The sequence below is a fragment of the Hippocampus bargibanti genome, linkage group LG17 (genome assembly GCF_051943395.1).
Source record: "Hippocampus bargibanti isolate YZ-2025 linkage group LG17, ASM5194339v1, whole genome shotgun sequence".
Classification (NCBI taxonomy): domain Eukaryota; kingdom Metazoa; phylum Chordata; class Actinopteri; order Syngnathiformes; family Syngnathidae; genus Hippocampus; species Hippocampus bargibanti.
In genome coordinates, this window is record NC_142750.1 from 5,806,460 (window position 1) to 5,827,046 (window position 20,587).

A 20,587-nucleotide genomic window follows, 5' to 3' on the forward strand; every position below is an offset into this window, starting at 1 on the left:
GGTTATGATTTTCCTTCCAAGGACATCCGGATTTTTACTAATACAGTTCGGAGTTGAATGTTATGAAACAAAACAAACTGCAAAGCCTCTTAAATCAGAGGGGTTCGCAATATTAACATGTCAGGGTTCTGAGGCATGGTATTATAACAAAGGAACAGTGCCGCCATTAAGCCATTGTCGTGATGTTGTAAGGTCACAGACCACTGAAGTGAATGTGAAACACCACAAAGCAATTCGGCAGAGCCAAGTGAGTATCAATGATTTTCCCTTTCCCTGTCCAACTTGCTTTAAAGCCTCTGTCGGAACGTTGCTTTGATTACCTTCAAACCTGAAGGAGCGCCGCGTCCTTCAGAGCCGAATGCTGATTTATGCGCCGGACCAGGAGCTTGTACAGTAAGCGCCAGTCATTAAAAGGCTTGCCGCTTCGTTTTATCCCCCTCCTCCCTGAAAACCATTGACACTAATTTGGATGTGTTTTCCGCCTTTGTACAGCACAATTTCCATAATTGATGATTTCCAATGCGTCACAAGGCGTTTTACACGGGATTACAGATGAATGTCTCGTAAATTGTTAATAGCGCGAGAGAAAGAGAGAGAGAGAAAAATGTCAACCTCAAAGCTTAAATATCTTTGGGAGATATCATGATACAGCATCTTAATTTGGGCAACCCTTCATCATTCCAGTTAGTTAGGTCCGAAAACTGTCAGCGTCATTGTACAGGGCCATCGTCAAGGACACGGGATTGATGTACAGACCCTGGGAGGACAGCTTCATTGAAGTGCTGATGAATGTAAACGCTATCTCTGTTGGGAAGCCTGATAGTGAATTTCAACGGAAGGCAACAAAAGAACATCCTTCACAATCACTGAAGTTGCCACACAAAAAATACTCAATTTATACTTGGTCTGTTACTTAAAGGATATTGCGTTTTTTTTCTACCGTTGTTTCTCAAAGCGCTTTACGCAGTTTTCTCATTTTCCTCCTGATGACAGGAGTAATTGGTTATTAATGTACACTCGATTTAAGATAAACGAGATGAAGGTGCAAGCCGATACTAGCTCAAAGCTATCCAATCGTAATATTCGTCCATGGCTATTACTCCAGCCATCCATTTCTATGCTGCTTATCCTGTTCGGGGATGTGGGGAGTATCAATTTACTCCAGCTGAATTTTAGCAAATGATAGAATACACTCTAGACCAGGGTTGTCAAACTCATTTTTTGCTGCGGGGCACATCCAGAACGCACAACACATTCATGAATAACTATTTTTCAAATCTGAAGTCAACAATAATAACTGTTATTGTGGTTTACATGGGACAATTAGAAATTTTCTTCAGAGTATCAAGTATCATTGATTATCTTTCGCAGGCCGGATAAAATGATGTGGCGGGCCAGATTTTTACCCCAGGACTTGACTCTGACGCCAGTGCTTGAGACAGCATTCACCTTGTTCGCATAGCTGTCAAAAGGCAACAGGGTGCTTCACGAGCAGTAAAGTCTAAACATAAGTACAGTGACGCCTTGGCTTCCGAACTTAATTGGTTCCCAGAAAGTGTGTGTTAGGCAAAAAGTGTGTATTCCAAACATTAATTTCCCATTAAAATGAGAATAATCCCTTCCCAGTTCCCCATAAAACATAATTTTAAACTAAATAAGCCTTAAAACTACACACAATATACCTTATTTTATGTATAAATGTATATTTATAAATGTGCTATGGTATTGTAATTAAAGAAATAAACTGTACTGTATCATAAAGTCGTTTTATTTACCTTTGTGATGGTCGTTGATGGCTTGATGGAAAGGATAGCTTTTAGCAATAAGTGTCTCGAGGCACTCTGTGTTGTACATCTTGGAAGTTGTGATATTGCAGCAGCAACAGATGCAGGCAGACACACTAGAAACTTCATTAATAGCTGGATCCGTTGCTTGTCTTTTCCCTTCGAATTGTACAGATGGCTTGTGCGGGTTATTTGTGGAGCCTGATTGATGGGATATTTTAACCCTGCAGTCTAAACTGTGCCTTTGAACTCTCCATAAAGTTGAAACGAGTCCATATTTCACTGTGTTTTCTATCCATGTTCTCACCTTTTCACTTTTGTGTTTTGTTTTGTTTTGACTTTTATTTTTTGGTTTCAAGCTCTGTCGTCTCCCTTTCGTGTGTGTGTTTCTGTAACCCCTCCCCCGCTCACTGATGCGTGTCCTGCTGCGTGTGTCTCCTCCCTCCTCTACCACGGATCTTGACCAATCACGTGCGGATTGTACCTTAACGTTCGTAAGGCGAAAAGTTCGTAAGACGAGGTATAACTGTACATGCGCTAACATCCTCAAATATCATGTGAAATGTTGATGGCTCACCACAGCCCATCTCATCGTGGTCGAAAAACTGCAAGGTTCATGCAATGACAGACCCTTGCCTGTCAAATTGGTCGCAGGGAAGAAAAATCACAACAAATAGTTTAAATAGTCGCTGTCATCACAGCCTCTCAGGGCCTTAAGATGGTTCGGCGGGTTTTGGGTCGTTTCTCACTCAGTGCGGCAGGCGTTCCTGAAGGGGGTCTTGGTCACATAAAGTTGAGTTATAGCAACCCTGTAAATCTTACATTACTGTGCTGTGGGCTACAGCAGGGGAAGAACCTGCTGTTTTTGTCATAGTCTGTCAGGAGTGAGAACAACGCAAGGGAGGGATCACGACAAACATGTTTAGCTCTTGTGATTTTATGTGGAGTCACCAATCTTCAAGGTCTCCCCTTGTTGTCAAGTCACGCTTTCTAATAGTATTGATTAGTTCTTTAAAGGACAACCGACACCATTTTTTTGTTTCCTAACTGACAACAGAAAAACATTTTATAGCATTTAAAATACCCAAAACACGCAGGCTGATATTTTTAGTCAAATGCAAAACACCAATAAAAATGAGTTAGTGTCCCAAACTACTTAACAATACCGTAAATTGTGACTTTCAGAAGGTCCCGCCCCCTTGTTTGTGACGTCACGCCAGGGCGTCTTCGCCTTGCTCTTGAATCAAAACAATGGCTTCAGATTCAGAGAAGATGCTTTCTTGTTACTCATCCAGTTATGAATATGATTCAAATAGTTCTGAAGAGGAAAGCATAAATATTTGCAATCGATTAAAGAAGTACTAGCGTATCAATTCGAGCCATCAGGACTCCAATGTAGCGTCCCAGAAAATGCAGAAGACGGCGCCCAAGCTCCGTTGGAAATGGGCTGATTTGTCTGCTGGGAATTTGTGTCAACTAGTATGAAATAGTAGTCTTGGTGCAACACACAACGATTCACCATTGCGTTATTTATGTGTTTTCCTTCTAATTTCGCCATCAATACAGATCAACACAAAGTTTTCAGACCAAACCAAGTACCCAAAATGCATTGTGCTTCGCTTTCTCGGTCAGGGGCGTTCCAGACGTGATGTCACGTCAGGCATCGTCATCAACTCGAAAACAAGACTTCCTGAATATTCAGCGCGAGTCTTAAAACGTAAAACATAGCTATATGCTGTGGTACCTTTGTAAAATGCGCCCAGTACAAGTCATTCGAAGTGACTTTAATTATGGACACAACCGACACCGGAGGACACTACCGACACGAATACCAGCTTCCCCTAACTGGTTTTCCCAGGCTTCAGAATAAGTAGTCCAAAAGGTCACCCTTGTTTTTTTTGCTGCTTGTTCACCCACTCTCTCTTTTGGGGATTACCCAGTTGAAAACTGCAGCGCCGAGCGCATGGAGACAACGTTAATTAGAGTCAATATGGGAGCAATTGCAGGCACCAAGCTGGTTTCCCGACCCCGTAGCACCGACATGATTGCTCACCAAAGTGTTAGAAGAGAAAGGTCACGGCCGACCTCCTAGGAGGGGTTGCATCATAGGCCATGTCCTGGCAAATGCCCGTTCTTTTTCTTGCCTCAAAACTGCTGCAAGAGTATAAATGCAGAGGGCTAAGCTCATGTTATCCATTATGCTCGATGGATGATTAAAACATCACGTCACACTGTAGCGGGCCGTGGATTTCATCACTGGGCCTTCAGTAGTGCTACGTCGGAATCAATCCGGGCTGAAAAAAGCGTGGTGTGATTTACTACAAGTCCACTAGAGGGTACCATTAGCAACCAATAACTGACCGACCTTTAATAATAATAATAATAATAATAACACATGTCATTTATAAGCTCCTTTCAAAACTCTCAAGATCACTTCACAGTGAGGATAAGTTTTTTTCTGTGGGTGAGCAGCGGCAGCCACACGCGCCAGCCACACGCGCCAACTCAAATAGATAGAAAGCTAGTTAGCTAAGAGATAGCTAATGATAATAATAATCATACATTTCATTTAGAGGCGCTCTTCAAAACTCTCAAGGTCACTTTAGAGTCACAGGACAAGTTAAATAGCGAGCTAGATAGCTAGCAAGATAGCTAGCCAATAAATTACTGTAATATGTTTAAAATGACAGATTTCTTAATTTTCTTGAAAAAAGTCCATCTTGAAAATGGCGATCTTGAAAATGGCTTTAACAGTAAATCTCCAACTAAATCCATTTCTTCTCCTTCAGCCATTGTGGGTTGACAAAACTGCTATTAAAATCAGCACAATATATTTGCTTATGCAGCTCGCTACTAATACAGGGTGCTAGCTCTGGCCAGTATGCTCTTGTCACTAGCGACTTGTAATCAGAGCAGTTTTCGCCAACTATGATTGGCTAGTGACTAGCCCTTTTTTATGGTGTCAAACATCTGCTAGCATAGTCTTATTCAAATGATGATGGTCCAAAGTGCTGCGAAAGACGTGGAATGTAAAATAACCAATGGAAAGAGTTGAGCGGAATACAAAGAGGTTGTGGACCTCCCTGATAAAGACAGTGATTAAGACAGGCGGAGATATGCCTGCTTTCCAGATGCCTCCCTCTCAAGATGAAGAGAAGGAAGAGGGTAGCAGGTGGGGCGTCTCTCTCCAGGGAAATGCTTAGAGGAAAAAAGACAGGGAATAAAAAAATTGTGGCGGGGGACGCGGAAGAAAAGGTCAAACTGGGGGCAAGTACTGCATTCCCACAATGCAGCAGCGGATGTCGATCTCATCGACTATATTTAACATTGTTCCATAAGCAATCAAAACCTCTAATGGGGCCATTGTTTTTTTTTTTTTTTTTTGCTGATGGAGCATAAAGGCACATTAGTGAGCACGTACATAGAAAGTGTCAACAAAAACAAGAAAAGGTCGAATGACAAATCTCTCCCTCTCTTGTGGAAAATGAAACTAAGACGCACAGCGGCTAATGCATTTAAGACACACACACCTGCTTTGTACACAAATCTGAGTCAATAAAAAGTCATCCGTATCAGCTTTGTATTTATTTTGTTGGAGGCAAATTGTCTGGTGCATTGTGCATTTGCTTCCCTCTGATGCAAAATTCAGTAGACTCACTGTTTACCTCTTGTGAGCCGCTGACTCCCTGTGTTTGGCATTGCAACATAAACAAACATATTGCTTGCAAACACCAAAGAGACAATATATAACCGTGTGCGTGTGTATTTGCGTGTTTGCGTGTGTGCATGCCTGCCTGCATGTAGCGGCTCAATCCGCGGGTAGAGCAGCTGTCAAACCCTGAGCGGCCATTGTTAACCCCGTGTCACTCTGTGTGCATCAGGTAAAATGTCTACGGGGGGGTCTGTTATTCGCTCTTTGTATCACTTCCACCATACCCCCTCCACTGCCCACCCCCCCAGGCCCCAAAAAACACACACAAACACACGCGCACACAATTTATCATGACTAATGATAATTGTCAGAACTCACCACAGGATATCAAGCATCAGTTCCTTGTAATGACCATTTTGGCCACCAGAGGCCACTGCTGCTGCTCGCTAATAAAATGGCCCAATTAAAAGTCTCAAGATGATCAGAATGGATGGCATGTGTTAAAAATTCTAATTGACCAACATAAATAAAAAAACATGCGGGTCTGAAATATTTTAACAATATTTATATACACCATGGCAAATTATTATTGTTAGCATTATTAGCTGCATTGTTGTTATTATATTTACAGTGACACCTTGGCTCACGAACTTAATTGGTTCACAGACAGTGTGTAAGGCGAAAAGTGTGTATCCCAAAAAATAATTTCGTATAGGAAACCATTAAAATGAGAATAATCCGTTCCCAGGTCCCCATAAAACATAATTTTCTACTTTCTATTTTTTTAAGCCTGAAACCACACAAAATATACCTTATTTTATGTATAATAAATGTGCTATGGTATTATAATTGAAGAAATAAACTATACTATACAATAAAGTCATTTTATTTACCTTTGTGATGACTGTTCATTGCTTGATGGAATGGCGTGGCTGGTTTCATCAGCATTAAACACTTGATGAGGAACGTAACCTTCTTCTTTCACCATCTTGAGGAATGATTCCTTGTAGGTGATTTCTCTGTGATAATTTTATCTAGTTCCTCATCAATTGTGTTCTGTTTAGCTTGGTTGATAGCTTTTTGCATCTAGTGTACAGATGTCTTGTGCGGGTTGTGTGTGGAGACTGATTGATGGGATATTTTAACCTTGCAGTCTACACTCTGCTTTTGAAGCATCAAAGTTGAAACTCTCTCAATGTCGTCTGCCCGTCTCTTTAATGTTTAAACCACCCCCCTCACTGCTGCGTTCTTGACCAATCACGTGGCCTTAAACGAAGACTGGGGGCGGGGAATAGAGGCCAAAAACAGTCGGCTGCCATTTTGTTGTTAGAAGAAGGGGCTCGTTCGCGAACGACACATCACGCATTGAGGCAGCTCAGTGTATGAAAAAAGTTCGTATGCCAAGGTAAAGTACGCATATCAAGGTAAAGTTTTGATAAATTTAACGTTCGTAAACCGAAAAATTCGTAAACCGAGGTATCACTGTATTTATTTCGTTCATATCCTGCCAGTGATCAGTTGTCTCCTCCTGGAAACTTCTTTTTCGCACTCCCCGGCGGGCCTCCACGTGTATATACACCGTGTTTATGAGCTCTTTTTATTAGCCACTGGTACGGAGATAGTAGCTCTCCCTGAAGGCTCCAGTTACATTTGCAAAGCGGCGGGAGAGTTCACAGATGGAGCAAATTCAAATTAAAGACTCCCCTCTCGGGTTACATTGAGAGAAGGTGGGATGGAGGAAAGCAGGCATTTGGAAGGCGGGATGGTTGCGGGCTCAAACTGAGCGCCGTATTCTTTAATGGATTTTTTTTTGTTTGATGTCAGTAATAACTCAGGTTATGTAAATGTTTTGCTAACGTTGTTGGACTTAATACCATTGCAATATTCGGAAACTTTCCTGTCCAAGGTATGATGACCTTTCTTGCAAATCATTTTCTTCTTGTTAGCTAAAAGCAGTTAGCTAAAGTGCAGTCATTGTTTACTCTTTGTTCCTTTGTTAGTCAGGGATGAAAAGGTTTCTTCAGCTGTCATCTGTACTTCTTTGTTTGGCGTCTTATCCAAGAGGCTTTGTCAGCGAATTAAGGCAACACAGGCTTAGTGATGCTGGTGAGGTGATACCAGAGCAAATGGGGCAATCAGGCCAGTCGTAGACCCCATACTCAGGCAGGACAATAGAAGTAATCAGTCAGGACAATAGAAGTAATCAGTTTAGACGCAGGCAATAGTCCTCTGTTCCTAAGAAGTCTGTTGTAGGAACAATCCAAATTGAACCTGACCTCACCATGGCGATTTAGTGAAGGGTTTTGCTGTTTTATAAAAATACCTTCTTTTACTCCCCTTTCAAACCATCTATTTTCTTTCACTAAGATTTTAACCTCAGCGAAAGAAAATAGATGGTACAGATGAGTTATATATAGGGCCAAAACTACCAGCTCATTTTAGTTCGCTGACGAAACCTCTTGGATAAATGTCCGACACCTTCAAAGAAGTACAGATGGAAACCTTCTCATCGATATTTTTGCATTAGTTCCAATGTATTCATCTAGTTCTCATCAAACATTGAACCTGTGCGGACCTTGATAAGTGAAAGACAGACGGGAGGTGGCGGGCGGTGATGAGGAAGGCGCCTTGATCGGCTGTGGTTGTTGTCGGTGGCGTGCACTCAGATGGAAATAATGCGGCGTGAAATGGGATGAGAGTGAGGAAGAGAAGTGACATTGTTCAGAAGCGGCAGTTTTACCGCACTCTCTCTTTCCATCCTTAATTCCCTTTCACGTGTGCCCTCTTTGAAACATCATGAATCTGTTTCACTTTACGGGGAAATGGTGGCAATTAGATACGTACGATTAGCGATTAGCTGATCGCTAATTGCTAATCGCTCATCGCTAAATGTACGTATCTAATTGTCAACACTGTCAATAAGTGAATGGAGGTTACGCAAGGGGAAGAGCAGAGATGAAAATCCTCAGATGGGCGCTTAAAGTGTGAATCTTGTGTTTATTTATTTTCAACTCTCATTTGACTTCCTGTCAGCTGGAGTCTTAGCTTTTTTTTCTTCTCTTGCAACTTTAATGAGGCGCTCTCTTTCAAGGGAACTTTTGAGGAGGGACGACACTTGAGTTTGTTTTCACGAGAGGCACGTATTGCTCCGTTGCGGCGCTTCAAAAAGACTCGACGGGTCCCTTCAGAACCGCTGGAGCGCTGTCGCCTCTTTGCTAACGTGCAGCTTCAAAATTTCCCCCGAAGTCCTTGGGGGAGTTTTTAAGTCAATTTATCAGTCTGTGGAAACGCAATACACTGTCATGTCTATCTACAAGAGGTCGCCATTTTCTTCTGTCTCTTTTTGGGTGAGACATTTACCCCCAATGTTGCCTCAAAATGGCACAGAATAAATTATTTAATCTCTTGCAAACATGTATGCTTTCCTCTTCAGAACTATTTGAATCATATTCATAACTGGAGGTGTAACAAGAAAGCATATTCTCCGAATCTGAAGCCATTGTTTTGATTCTCCAGCAATGCAAGACGTCTTGGTGTGACGTCACGAACTGGGGCCGGGACTTTCTGAAAATGCCCAATTCGCACTTCAATTTTTTTGCAGATTTTGGACACTTTAAGTCATTTTTATTGGTGTTTTGCATTTGACTAAAAATATCATACTGCATGTTTTGGGTATTTTAGATGCTATAAAACGTTTTTCTGATGTCAGTTCGGGAACAAAAAAGTGACGTCGGTTGTCATTTAAAACTAACTTATGACATTTGGTGAATTGGATGTGTCAGAAAATACAACAGTAAATTACGCCTTTGAAAAGATAGTTATTCATTCGAAAAAAATGGGCGTCATATACAGTAAAGTCTCGTTATATCGATATCGGATATATCGATAGTCCCGGTTATATCGATACTATTTCTATGCACGCACGGAGAAAATTACATGCAAACAGGGTCGGATATATCGATAGTCCCGGTTATATCGATATTTTTTCGGACTCCCTTGAATATCGATATAACGAGACTTTACTGTATATATATATATATATATATACACGAGACTTTACTGTATATATATATATATATATATATATATATATATATATATATATATATATATATATATATATATATATATATATATATGTATGGATTAAAAGAAGAGGGGGAGAAAAAAACTCTCAACATAATCAAATACACACCTGCTATTCTCACATGAGTCATAAGGGGAGAAGAGAAGGGCTGCAAAATGAGTGATGACTGACGTCGCCATGGAAACAAGTCCTTTACAAACGACATTTCAGTACAGTACAATGAATGGAACAAAGAAATAATAATTGCATTTGTTTTGTTGATTTTGTTGAAAACTCCCATTTATCAACTGCAAATATATATATATATATATATATATATATATATATATATATATATATATATATATATATATATAGTAAAGTCTCGTTATATCGATATTCAAGGGAGTCCGGAAAAGTATCGATATAACCGGGACTATCGATATATCCGACCCATAACGAGACTTTACTGTATATATATATATATATATATATATATATATATATATATATATATATATATATATATATATATATACACGAGACTTTACTGTATATATATATATATATACGCGAGACTTTACTGTATATATATATATATATATATATATATATATATATATATATATATATATATATATATATATATATATATATATACAGTAAAGTCTCGTTATGGGTCGGATATATCGATAGTCCCGGTTATATCGATACTTTTCCGGACTCCCTTGAATATCGATATAACGAGACTTTACTATATATATATATATATATATATATATATATATATATATATATATATATATATATATATATATATATTTGCAGTTGATAAATGGGAGTTTTCAACAAAATCAACAAAACAAATGCAATTATTATTTCTTTGTTCCATTCATTGTACTGTACTGAAATGTCGTTTGTAAAGGACTTGTTTCCATGGCGACGTCAGTCATCACTCATTTTGCAGCCCTTCTCTTCTCCCCTTATGACTCATGTGAGAATAGCAGGTGTGTATTTGATTATGTTGAGAGTTTTTTTCTCCCCCTCTTCTTTTAATCCATACATTAGCATCAACCTCACCTCAGCGCTGTGGGACAAGGACGCTGTGCCCCCGCAATCGCAAGTAGGCGTTGGGGCCTCCTTCATCATTCGCTATTCCATGCTATGCCTTGAAATGAAGAAGAGCAATGCAGCAATCTGGCATTCGCAATGGCTTCGCCGGTTGTCTTGTGTTTGGGAGCTCTCATTAGCCTGCCGGCTTTTGAGTCAATGGAGGCCAACGCCGCCTCACCCTCGTTTCTTGTATCTTTCCCTTCGGCGCACCCCAGTTAGGATCTACTGTCTGTGTGCGATCATGCGTTTGCACTCCAGTGTGTGTGTGTGTGTGTGTGTGTGACACTTAGTTCACAACTTGACCTTGTTGTGGCCCCGAGTGCTCGATCTCCACCTCCTTCTGGTGACATTAATTAGCCAAGTCAACTATCAAGAGTCGCACCCGGGGCTAAGTTTGGTATAAATGCTGCGTGAAGTCAAGCACTTTATTCAAATGATTAAACGGAGATATTTATGCACCGTTCCTAACTGTAATAATCATAATAATAATAATACATTTCATTTATGAGCGCCTTTCAAGGCTCTCAAGGACGCTTTACAGTCACAGGATATTTTTTTTCTTCGGGTGAGCAGCGGCAGCCACACGCACCAGCGTTCTCGCAACCCTAAAGTAACATGTTGTGAAAGTGCTATATAAACCTATATGTATTTTGGTTTTTCTTTGCTGCCGATAAAGCGCTGGGCAGACCTCTGGCAATGCTTTTTCCCCTTCCACGAGGACGTAGCATTTGCCCCCATTTTAAGCTTAGATAACTCCAGCCCTATATAACTTAGGAATTAACATTCACTGCCAAAAATATATGACATCGAGGGCTATTCCCGAATTTGTTCGGGTTTTAGTTTCTTTTGCTAGGGGTGCCGATAAAGCGCTGGTTTGACCTCCGGCAATGTTTTTTTTTTCCTTTCCACAAGGGGGAAGAATTTCCCTGTTGTTAAAGCGCTATATAAATCAATATGGATGTATTGCATTGTAATTTGGACAGCTGCCCTCATTTCAAGCCCATATAACTCCAGACCCATATCATTTAGGAATTAACTCTTGTTTTTCTGATGAAAGAAGATAGTCTAATGTACATGCTTAAGATAGCTGTAATTAACTAATTTCCTGCCATTCCCGAATTTGTTCCGCCCCCACTTGCACCTCAGATAACTCCAGACCCATATAACTTAGGAATTAACTCTTCTTTTTTTTCAGATGAAAGAAGAAAGTCTAAGGTTTCTTTTGCTGCATTTAATGTTTATGTAGTCCTTAAATTCAAGATTCTGTGGGTCCTGGAATTTTGACAAAAACCCTGGAACTGGACATATTTTGCACATATTTTTACATATACCTGGCATAATAATAATAATAATAATAATAATAATAATAATAATAATAATAATAATAATAATAATAATAATATTTTAAGCACCTTTCAAAGCTGTCAAGGACACTTTACAGTCACAGACAAGCATAGGTACTATAATAAATAAAATGACAATGACAAAATAGAATATAATAAATAAAATACAATATGCAACCGCACCAGGTATGATTCTAGCTCCATCCTTCCGGTGTGGAGTTTACATTAAATGAGTTAATTTTAAACTCAATGGCGCAAGACCCAATGCTTTGTGTACGAGACATTAACAAGTCATCCTGTGCATAATTTGTCACACCTCGTTTGTAAACGTTGCAGAGAAGGACTCATTTGACATGATTCTGTGCAGTGAGATGTGATCACCGTGGCGGAAAAAAAATAAAACAATAAGAGGGTGCTCACCTACACGGTATGCCCTAATTTAGTGCAGTCTTTTTGTTGCCAAGAAACTCCCGGTGAAAAGGGCACAGGCAGTCAATTTTATAGGTGGTGCACAGTGCAGAAAAACACCTTGCTATGTCTCCATAGAAAATCTCATAAATCATAACCCCCTTTTCCCACAGAACGAGTTGCCTAATAGACGGGATTCATCAAAAGCATCGAAATGCAATTCCGGAAAACGGCCCCTGAGTGGATGTTTTAGTCGTCATCAAGGAACACGCCTTGTAGTTTGCAATCCCAGTTGATTGATCAGCGTGACGGGAGATGCGTTGAAGGGACGTCTGCGCTTGCGTGGGTGTCGACGGGGAGTAGCTCGTTAGCTTAGCCTCTCGGCTGTGTCGAGCGTGAGAATGATTAGAAGCTTGGCGACTGGTCTGCTGGGAGCGCATGTGCGGCATGTCAGGAGCAGGCGTGTATTTCGTGTAGGCCTCTGTAAATTTTTAAAAAGTCTTGTAATTAACCAATCTTCAAAAAAACACATTCAATATTGTGCGTAGGATCATTAAGAAACGCGAGGCTTCCCGTCGCAATGGAACAAATTGTGTTTTTGAAATGACTTCACGCTAATTCTAATCTTGTTAAAGGGGTCTTGTGTGCATTTTATGAGATTTTAACTACTTTTGTTGCCCCACCACTGTGTTGTGATTAAAATCGACAGTCAACAAATTTACTTGGGATTTGAAATGAAATATGCAAAGGAGTCAATCTAATTTCTCCAAAGTGGTTTCCGTCAATTTAATTGCTTTGCTTGTTTGTCGTTTTTTGGTTTTTGACATTGGAATATCAGGAGCGCATTCATTTTGACACGATAACGCCCTCTGATGTCGATTGGAATTGACGTCAAAGTTATTTCGCGCTCACGTTGCGACGTTTGACAAAACTAAACATCATGGATCATTTCTTCAAAATTTCCAGTCGATGATCATAACACATACTATTTAGACCACAGGTGTCAAAGTCAAGGCCCGGGGGCCAAATGTGGCCCGTTGTATCATTTTATTCGGTCCACGAAACTAAATCAAGCATGTCAAGTGCTAGGATGCTTGCTAAAGTCCGAACCATAATGTAAAATTGTCGTAAGTAAACCACAATAACAGTCATTATTTAGAGAGGTCGCTAAAAACGGAATATGAATGTTTTGGTTGTGTTGGCCAGAGTACCCGCAGAAAAGCCAGTGCAAGTAATCTGCTTTGTTTATTTGTATTTATTTTTTGCACGTCATCGCACCATTCACACATTTTCGACTGCTTACCACAACACATACTGTTTAGACCACAGGTGTCAAAGTCAAGGCCCCGGGGCCAAATCTGGCCTGTCGTATCATTTTATTCGGTCCACGAAAGCAAATCGAGCATGTCAAGTGCTATGCTGCTTGCTAAAGTCGGGAGAAAAATTTAACATTTTCATATGCAAACCAAAATAACAGTCATTATTTAGAGGAGTCGCTAAGACGGAACATGAACGTTTTGAGGATGTTGGCCAGAGTACCCGCAGAAAACCCAGTTGCAAGACTTTACAGTCACAGGATCAGTTTTTTAGTGGGTGAGCAGCGGCAGCCACATGCGCCAGCGTTCACTCAACCCGGAAGTAAATCAAATAGAATAGTAAGACAAATAGATAGAAAGCTAGCTAGCAAGTCAATAGATAGCTAATAGCTAGCCAGCTACATAGCTAGCTATCCAGCCAGATAGCTATTGTACGGCATTACAGAAAAGACAAAGAAAATAGACTTTAGCACCATACATGCGGGGCAGACTTTATTGATTTTATGATAAAGGCTGCGGGCCGGATGAAATTTGACCACGGCCCCCATTTGGCCCGCGGACCACATTTTGGATATGCTATTCTAAACCATGATTGGATCAAATAATTGATGACGAGCCGTCCATTTGTCCATTTTCCGAAACAGAGAAGTCCGCTGCTGTCAAACGCTCGCACGCTCCAATTGTCTTGAGTGCTGTCGCAGCACGGGCAGATGTTTTGCAATGGCGGCGTTGCCCGCGGAAACGAGGTGTTAAGAAAGTGGAAAGGCTGCAGGGTGGCCATGATAGAAGGATGCCTCTTATTCAAGCTCTTCTCTGCCACGTAATGATCAAGATGTTTTGTTTTGTTTTTGTTTTTTTCCAACGCCCGGAAGCCTTTGCGAGGTCTCAGGAGTTTCAAGTTGCTCCTTAACCTCCTTCTGATGGTGGGCGGCGGCGGCGATCTTTGCTAGGCTTTTAGTGCTTCTCTCCCGACGCCACTTTCATAACTAATGGAGAAGAAAAAAAAGGAAAGGAAAGTGCACGCTCATGGCTGCTAGGAATGGACCTGTTTTTGTTGTTTTTTTTTCTTCTTCTAAGAATAATAATAATAATAATCCATTTCATTTCTAAGCGCCTTTCAAAACTCTCAAGGTCACTTAACAGTCATAGGATCAGTTTTTATGTGGGTGAGCAGCGGCAGCCACATGTGCCAGCGTTCACTCAACCCGGAATAACTCTTAAAAAATAGATTGAAAGATAGCTAATAGATAGCTAGCTAGCTGCTAGCTAGCTAGATAGCTAATAGATAGCTCGATAGATAGCAAATCGATAGCTAGCTAACTAGATAGCTTATAGATAACTAGCTAGCTAGATAGCTAATATGTTTCCTGACTCAAATAGCTAGCTTGCTAGCTAGATAGCTAATAAATAGCTTTTTCTTTTCTTTTCTGGGAACACCAAATTGCCACAATTACCAAGGTGAAGCAGTGCAAGTGTTTTATTTTGTTTTGTTTTCTAGTTCACTCACCTCTTTGCAGATTTGTGTTATTTTTTTTTTATCTTTCAGGTTAAGGTCCAATGATCCATTTCATTTGGAAAATTATTTTTATTTTAGGCAGATATCGTTTAGCATTTATCATGATCGATGTCATTATTTTTTTAACTCATTCACTGCCAGACGATGTGCAAAAAAAAAACGTGTCCACTCCAATGCCAGGGTTTTTGTCATTGTCACTTGAATTTCTGGACCCACAGAATATTGAGTTTTAGGACTACCTAAATATTCAATGCAGCGTAAGAAACCTTACACTCTCTTCTTTCATCATGACAAAAATAGTTAATTCCTAAATTATATTGGTCTGGAATGGGGGTGTCTTTTCTTCAACAGGCACAAAGTGTTTTGAATTAACTCATTCACTGCCAGACGATGTGCAAAAAATGACATGACAAAAATAGTTAATTCCTAAATTATATTGGTCTGGAGTTATCCGAGCTTGAAATGGGGGCTGCTCAAGGCTCAAGCTGATTGTTCAACTGCCCAAGCCCATAATTCGCGTTTCTCACCTGCCTCCAATGACTCACTCCCCTCTGGTCTCCATTAAAATATTTAAAGTACATCCGACGCCTCTGGACAAGTTGTGTCCATAATTCGTAAAATGGCAGTGAATGAGTGAAGGAAATTACAAAAAAAGTCATTGGTTGTCATGGAAACAAAAGCCATACTCTCTCCGCATGTGTGTTGTAATTCTCCTTTGAGGTGACTGGAGTTTCCATTTTGCAGCGGGTGTTCCACGTTCGAATACAAATGAACGCTGTCAGGCTTAAATTTCACGTGGAATATATTGATCAACATTTTACTCTCCTCATAGTTTTCTGTTAATAGCTGGAGTCCGAAATGAAAAGCAGCGCAGCCAGTGGGCTTCTTAGCATTCCGAGGATACCTTCTCGCTACCTTGCACTCCCTCTGATCTGCTTTGATGTGAGCATGTATGAAATCGATGAAATCCGTCGAGCCGCTCGAGTTCCAGCAGGAGTAGAAGATGCCACCTCTTCTTCTTCTTCAAATACAGTTCACTGCACGGACCTAATAATAATAATAATAATAATAATAATAATAATAGTACCTGGCTGGCTATCTATTTGTTATCCATTTGCTATCTATTAGCTGTCTGGCTAGCTAGCTATGTAGCTGGCTATTTATTAGCTATATGGCTGTCTGGCTGCCGCTGCTCACCCGCAGAAAAAATATCCTGTGACTGTAAAGTGTCCTTGAGAGTTTTGAAAGGCGCTTATGAATGAAATGGCTGCTGCTGCTAGCTAGTTAGCTAGCTGTCTAGCTGGCTACCTATTAGCTATCTGTTAGCTAGCTTTCTATCTATTTGAGTTACTTCCGGGTTGAGTGAACTCTGGCGCATGTGGCTGCTGCTGCTCACCCGCAGAAAAAAATTGATCCTGTGACTGTAAAGTGACCTTGAGAGTTTTGAAAGGCGCTGGTAAATGAAATTATTATTATTATTATTATTATTATTATTATTATTATTATTATTATTATTATTATTATTATTATTATCTCCTGATCCACGTAAATCCACTTAAATTCCAAGCCACGGCAGTTCCAGATCTTGCTATTAGGTTAACATTTAGCATGTTATTAGAAATGCCGAAAATTACGCATTGTTATGCCAACTCCTCACTGAAGTAACCGCTATTTTCTGTACCCGTGTAGCCGAGGGTGGCACAGTCATCATTTCACTGCCAGTTTTGTTTCTCCCCCACCCCTCAAGTCAAGGTGCAAACGTTCAATTTTCACAGAGCATCCTGATGGAGCTCTTGAGTCAGAGGCACTTGTTAGCAAACACACAATGAGCTAATGAAGTGCAAAGTGGATATCTGCTCGATGCTAATGCTATCAGCCCACTGGCCCGCTTCACCTCTGGTTATTATCACTTCATCGTGTAATGGATGCCAGAGAGCGCGATAAATAGACTGGCCATTTTTTAAGTGGGGCCATTTTGCAGTCCTTCAACTGTTTGTATTTCAAGATTTGTTCACAGGAAAGCATCACATTTGATTCACTTCACAGTCGGCGTGATTGTGATTGCAGGATTGTTATCGTGTTATCATTGCCAAGACAGTAAAAATGTGTCACATTTAACACTTTGGGGCTAAATCTGGCCCGCTGCATCATTTCGTGGAGCCTGCTAGCTCAAAATACTAAAATATACAACAATACAAAACTAAATTGTCTCCACGTTTGTTTGTTATCGTATCAATTGCCTCCATATGTGTCATAATACGGTGATGGAACTACTATAACTCGAGGAGGACTTCCTGGCATTCCTAGTGGGAGTTGTGTGTTTATTGTCAACACGGTTGTTATTTGTTATTAGCTTAGAGCACAGGTGTCAAAGTCAAGGCCCGGGGGCCAAATCCGGCCCGCTACATCATTTTTTTTGGCCCGCGAAAGCAAATCAAACTGGTGAAATTCCATGATGCTAGCTAAAATCCTAACCAAAATTTCATATTTTTGGATATAAACCACAATAACAGTCATTATTCTTGACTTCAGATTTGGAAACTAGCTATTCATTAATTTATTGTACGCTCTATATGTAATATGTGGAGGGGATTAAACATTCTAATGGCTTCCCTAAATTCATAACGGCCCTCGAGAGGAAACCATAACTACAATGTGGCCCACGGCAAAGAATGACTTTGACACCACTGGCTTAGTGTGTGTGTTATTTTTAATGACTTGGTAACTCATTCTTTCATTCCCCGAATTTATTCGGGAATTGAAAAGCATGACGTGGAGAGCCATTCCCGAATTTGTTAAGGTTTTGTTTTTTTCATGCTTGCGTGCCGATAAAGCGCTGGCCATGGCCCCTGACAATGTTCTTTTCCACAAGGGGGCAGAATTTCCCTTTTTTCCATGTTAGCGCTTTGTTCCAGCGTCAGTTTTTGTTGAAACGTTGTATAAACCAATATGTATGTATTTCATTGTATTTCGTACAGCCGCCCCCACTTCAAGCCCATATAACTGCAGACCCATATTGTTTAGGAATTAACTGTTTTTTTTTCTGATGAATGAAGAGAGTAAGGTTTCTTATGAATGCTTTTGTAGTCCTAAAACTCACATTTTTGCACATTGTCTGGCAGAGAATGATTTAAATTTCATATTCTGTTTAGAGTGACCACCACGTGTTCATTTTGAGTCTACAAGGAGTAACAATTCAATTGAATCATTTTGTCCAAGTGACTCAAGATTCAATTGGTGTAAGGTGTGGATTGTATCAACATGCATCCCTCCTTGTGCTCCACAAGGGGGCACCAATGTCAATCAAGAGGATCTAAAAAAAATATACATGTATACTGTACTACTACGACTATTACTACTACTACTACTACTACTAACTACTACTACTACTAGTACTACTACCTACTACTACCTGCTACTACTACTACACCTACTAATAACAATAATAATAATAATAATAACAATAATAACAATAACAATACTACTACTATTACCTACTACTACTACTATAACTACTACCTACTACTATTCTACTACTACTACTACTAATAATAATAAAAATAATAATAACAATACTACTACTACGACTACTACCTACTACTACTACTACACCTAATAATAATAATAATAATAATAATAATAACAATACTACTACTACTACTACCTACTACTACTACTACACCTACTAATAACAATAATAATAATAATAACAATAATAACAATAACAATACTACTACTATTACCTACTACTACTACTATAACTACTACCTACTACTATTCTACTACTACTACTACTACTACTAATATTAATAATAATAATAACAATACTACTACTACTACTACCTACTACTACTACTACTACAACTACTACTACTAATAATAATAATAATAATAATAACAATACTACTACCTACTACTACTACCTACTACTACAACTACCTACTACTACTACTACTACTACTAATAATAATAATACTTACTACTACTAATACTATTACTACTACTACTACTAACAATAATAATAACAATACTACTACTACTACTACTACTACTACTACTTCTATTACTACAACTACTACTAATAATAATAATCTTTTCCTTTCGGCTTTTCCATGCCATAATTTTGAAGGACTATTTTTGTCGACATTTTTGCTTGTCTGGCAGCATTTTACTGAGCGAGTTGCTTGTTCTGTAGCCACAAGGGGACATAAGTCTTCTTGTGCCAGTCCCAAGCTCGGATAAATACAGAGGGTTGTGTCAGGAAGGGCATCCGACGTAAAAGCTTGGCCAAAACAAACATGCAAATCAATCTGAAGATGGAGATAATAATAATAATACTAATAATAAAACTAATAATTGGATTGGATTGGATATGCCTTTATTAGTCTCACAGTGGAGAAATTTACATTTCACAGCACTATACTGATACTAATAATAATCTTGCAGCAAATTCCAGCAACACGGCTCTGTGCAAATGCGCACATAGCAAGTGCCAGGAAATGCTACAATTTAAATGGTGAATGGTGAATATTTCGCTGCGCCTTGGCTACATATTAGCAGTCTGCGCACGACTTCAGCTCCAAGAAGATTCTCTTGGGGAGACTTTTCTACCCTACACTCAATTATTCAACCACTATTTTTTTTAATGCATTTTATCCAACCTGTTCTTTTGTGTGACAACAAACCTTCTGTCTTTTGACTGTGGACGTTTGCATCCTGTTGAATACAATTTAAATGTGCTATTAGGTGTTTTCATGAACGCATTCATAGTCAAGTGTGTGTGTGTTTGTGTGTGTCTGTGTATGTGAGTGAATATGCGATTTATGAATGCACTAATTGTGTCTGAAGGCAAAGTACTTTTATCAGTTTTGATAAGTGCTTTCTGCTATTGCCTGACGTGTTTGTTTGCACACATGTGTGCACAAACACGTAAATTAACCCTTGGCATGTTTCTCTTGCAGCACATGCCAGCAGGGCCTGTTATCCTAAACAAGGTAACTCACACAGTAAACCTTCCATCTGCCTTTTCATTGCTTATTCCCCCATTCATTTATCATTTTTCAGCTGTGTTGTCCATTAAGTGGTTATGGTGTGAAGCCTAATCCGACACGTTTTGGTTTGTGACCAACGAGTGGCACTGCAGGGCTCCGACTGCAGCTGCACAGGTGTTGGCATGACCATTCAGTATCGGGTCATTGCTTTGTTCCACCCTGTCAGGTTTGTTTCATCTTGTCATGTTTTACTCATAGTTTTGTTTGCTACTTTGAACAATTTTGTTCTAATGACTTTTTTTTGTTTGAGATTTTGACCCTGTTCACTTTATTTAGTACAATTACAAATACATCCTGCTTCTCCCTCCTGCCTGTATTTTTGGGGTCCACCAACACCT

The 20,587-nt window shown here is 39.7% G+C and overlaps 1 protein-coding gene across 3 annotated transcripts in view; it reads left to right on the forward strand.

Moving 5' to 3' along the window:
• Nucleotides 1-20,587, forward strand: part of srcin1a (SRC kinase signaling inhibitor 1a) — an 86,586-nt gene that overhangs the window by 24,674 nt on the left and 41,325 nt on the right. For 2 of the 3 annotated variants that reach the window (XM_089018792.1, XM_089018791.1), the window contains exon 2: nt 20,160-20,192. The exons of the other annotated variant lie outside the window; for it this stretch is intronic. In XM_089018792.1, coding sequence (XP_088874918.1) covers nt 20,160-20,192 — 33 coding nt within the window. The remainder of the gene's footprint in view (nt 1-20,159; nt 20,193-20,587) is intronic. 3 annotated transcript variants of the gene reach the window in all.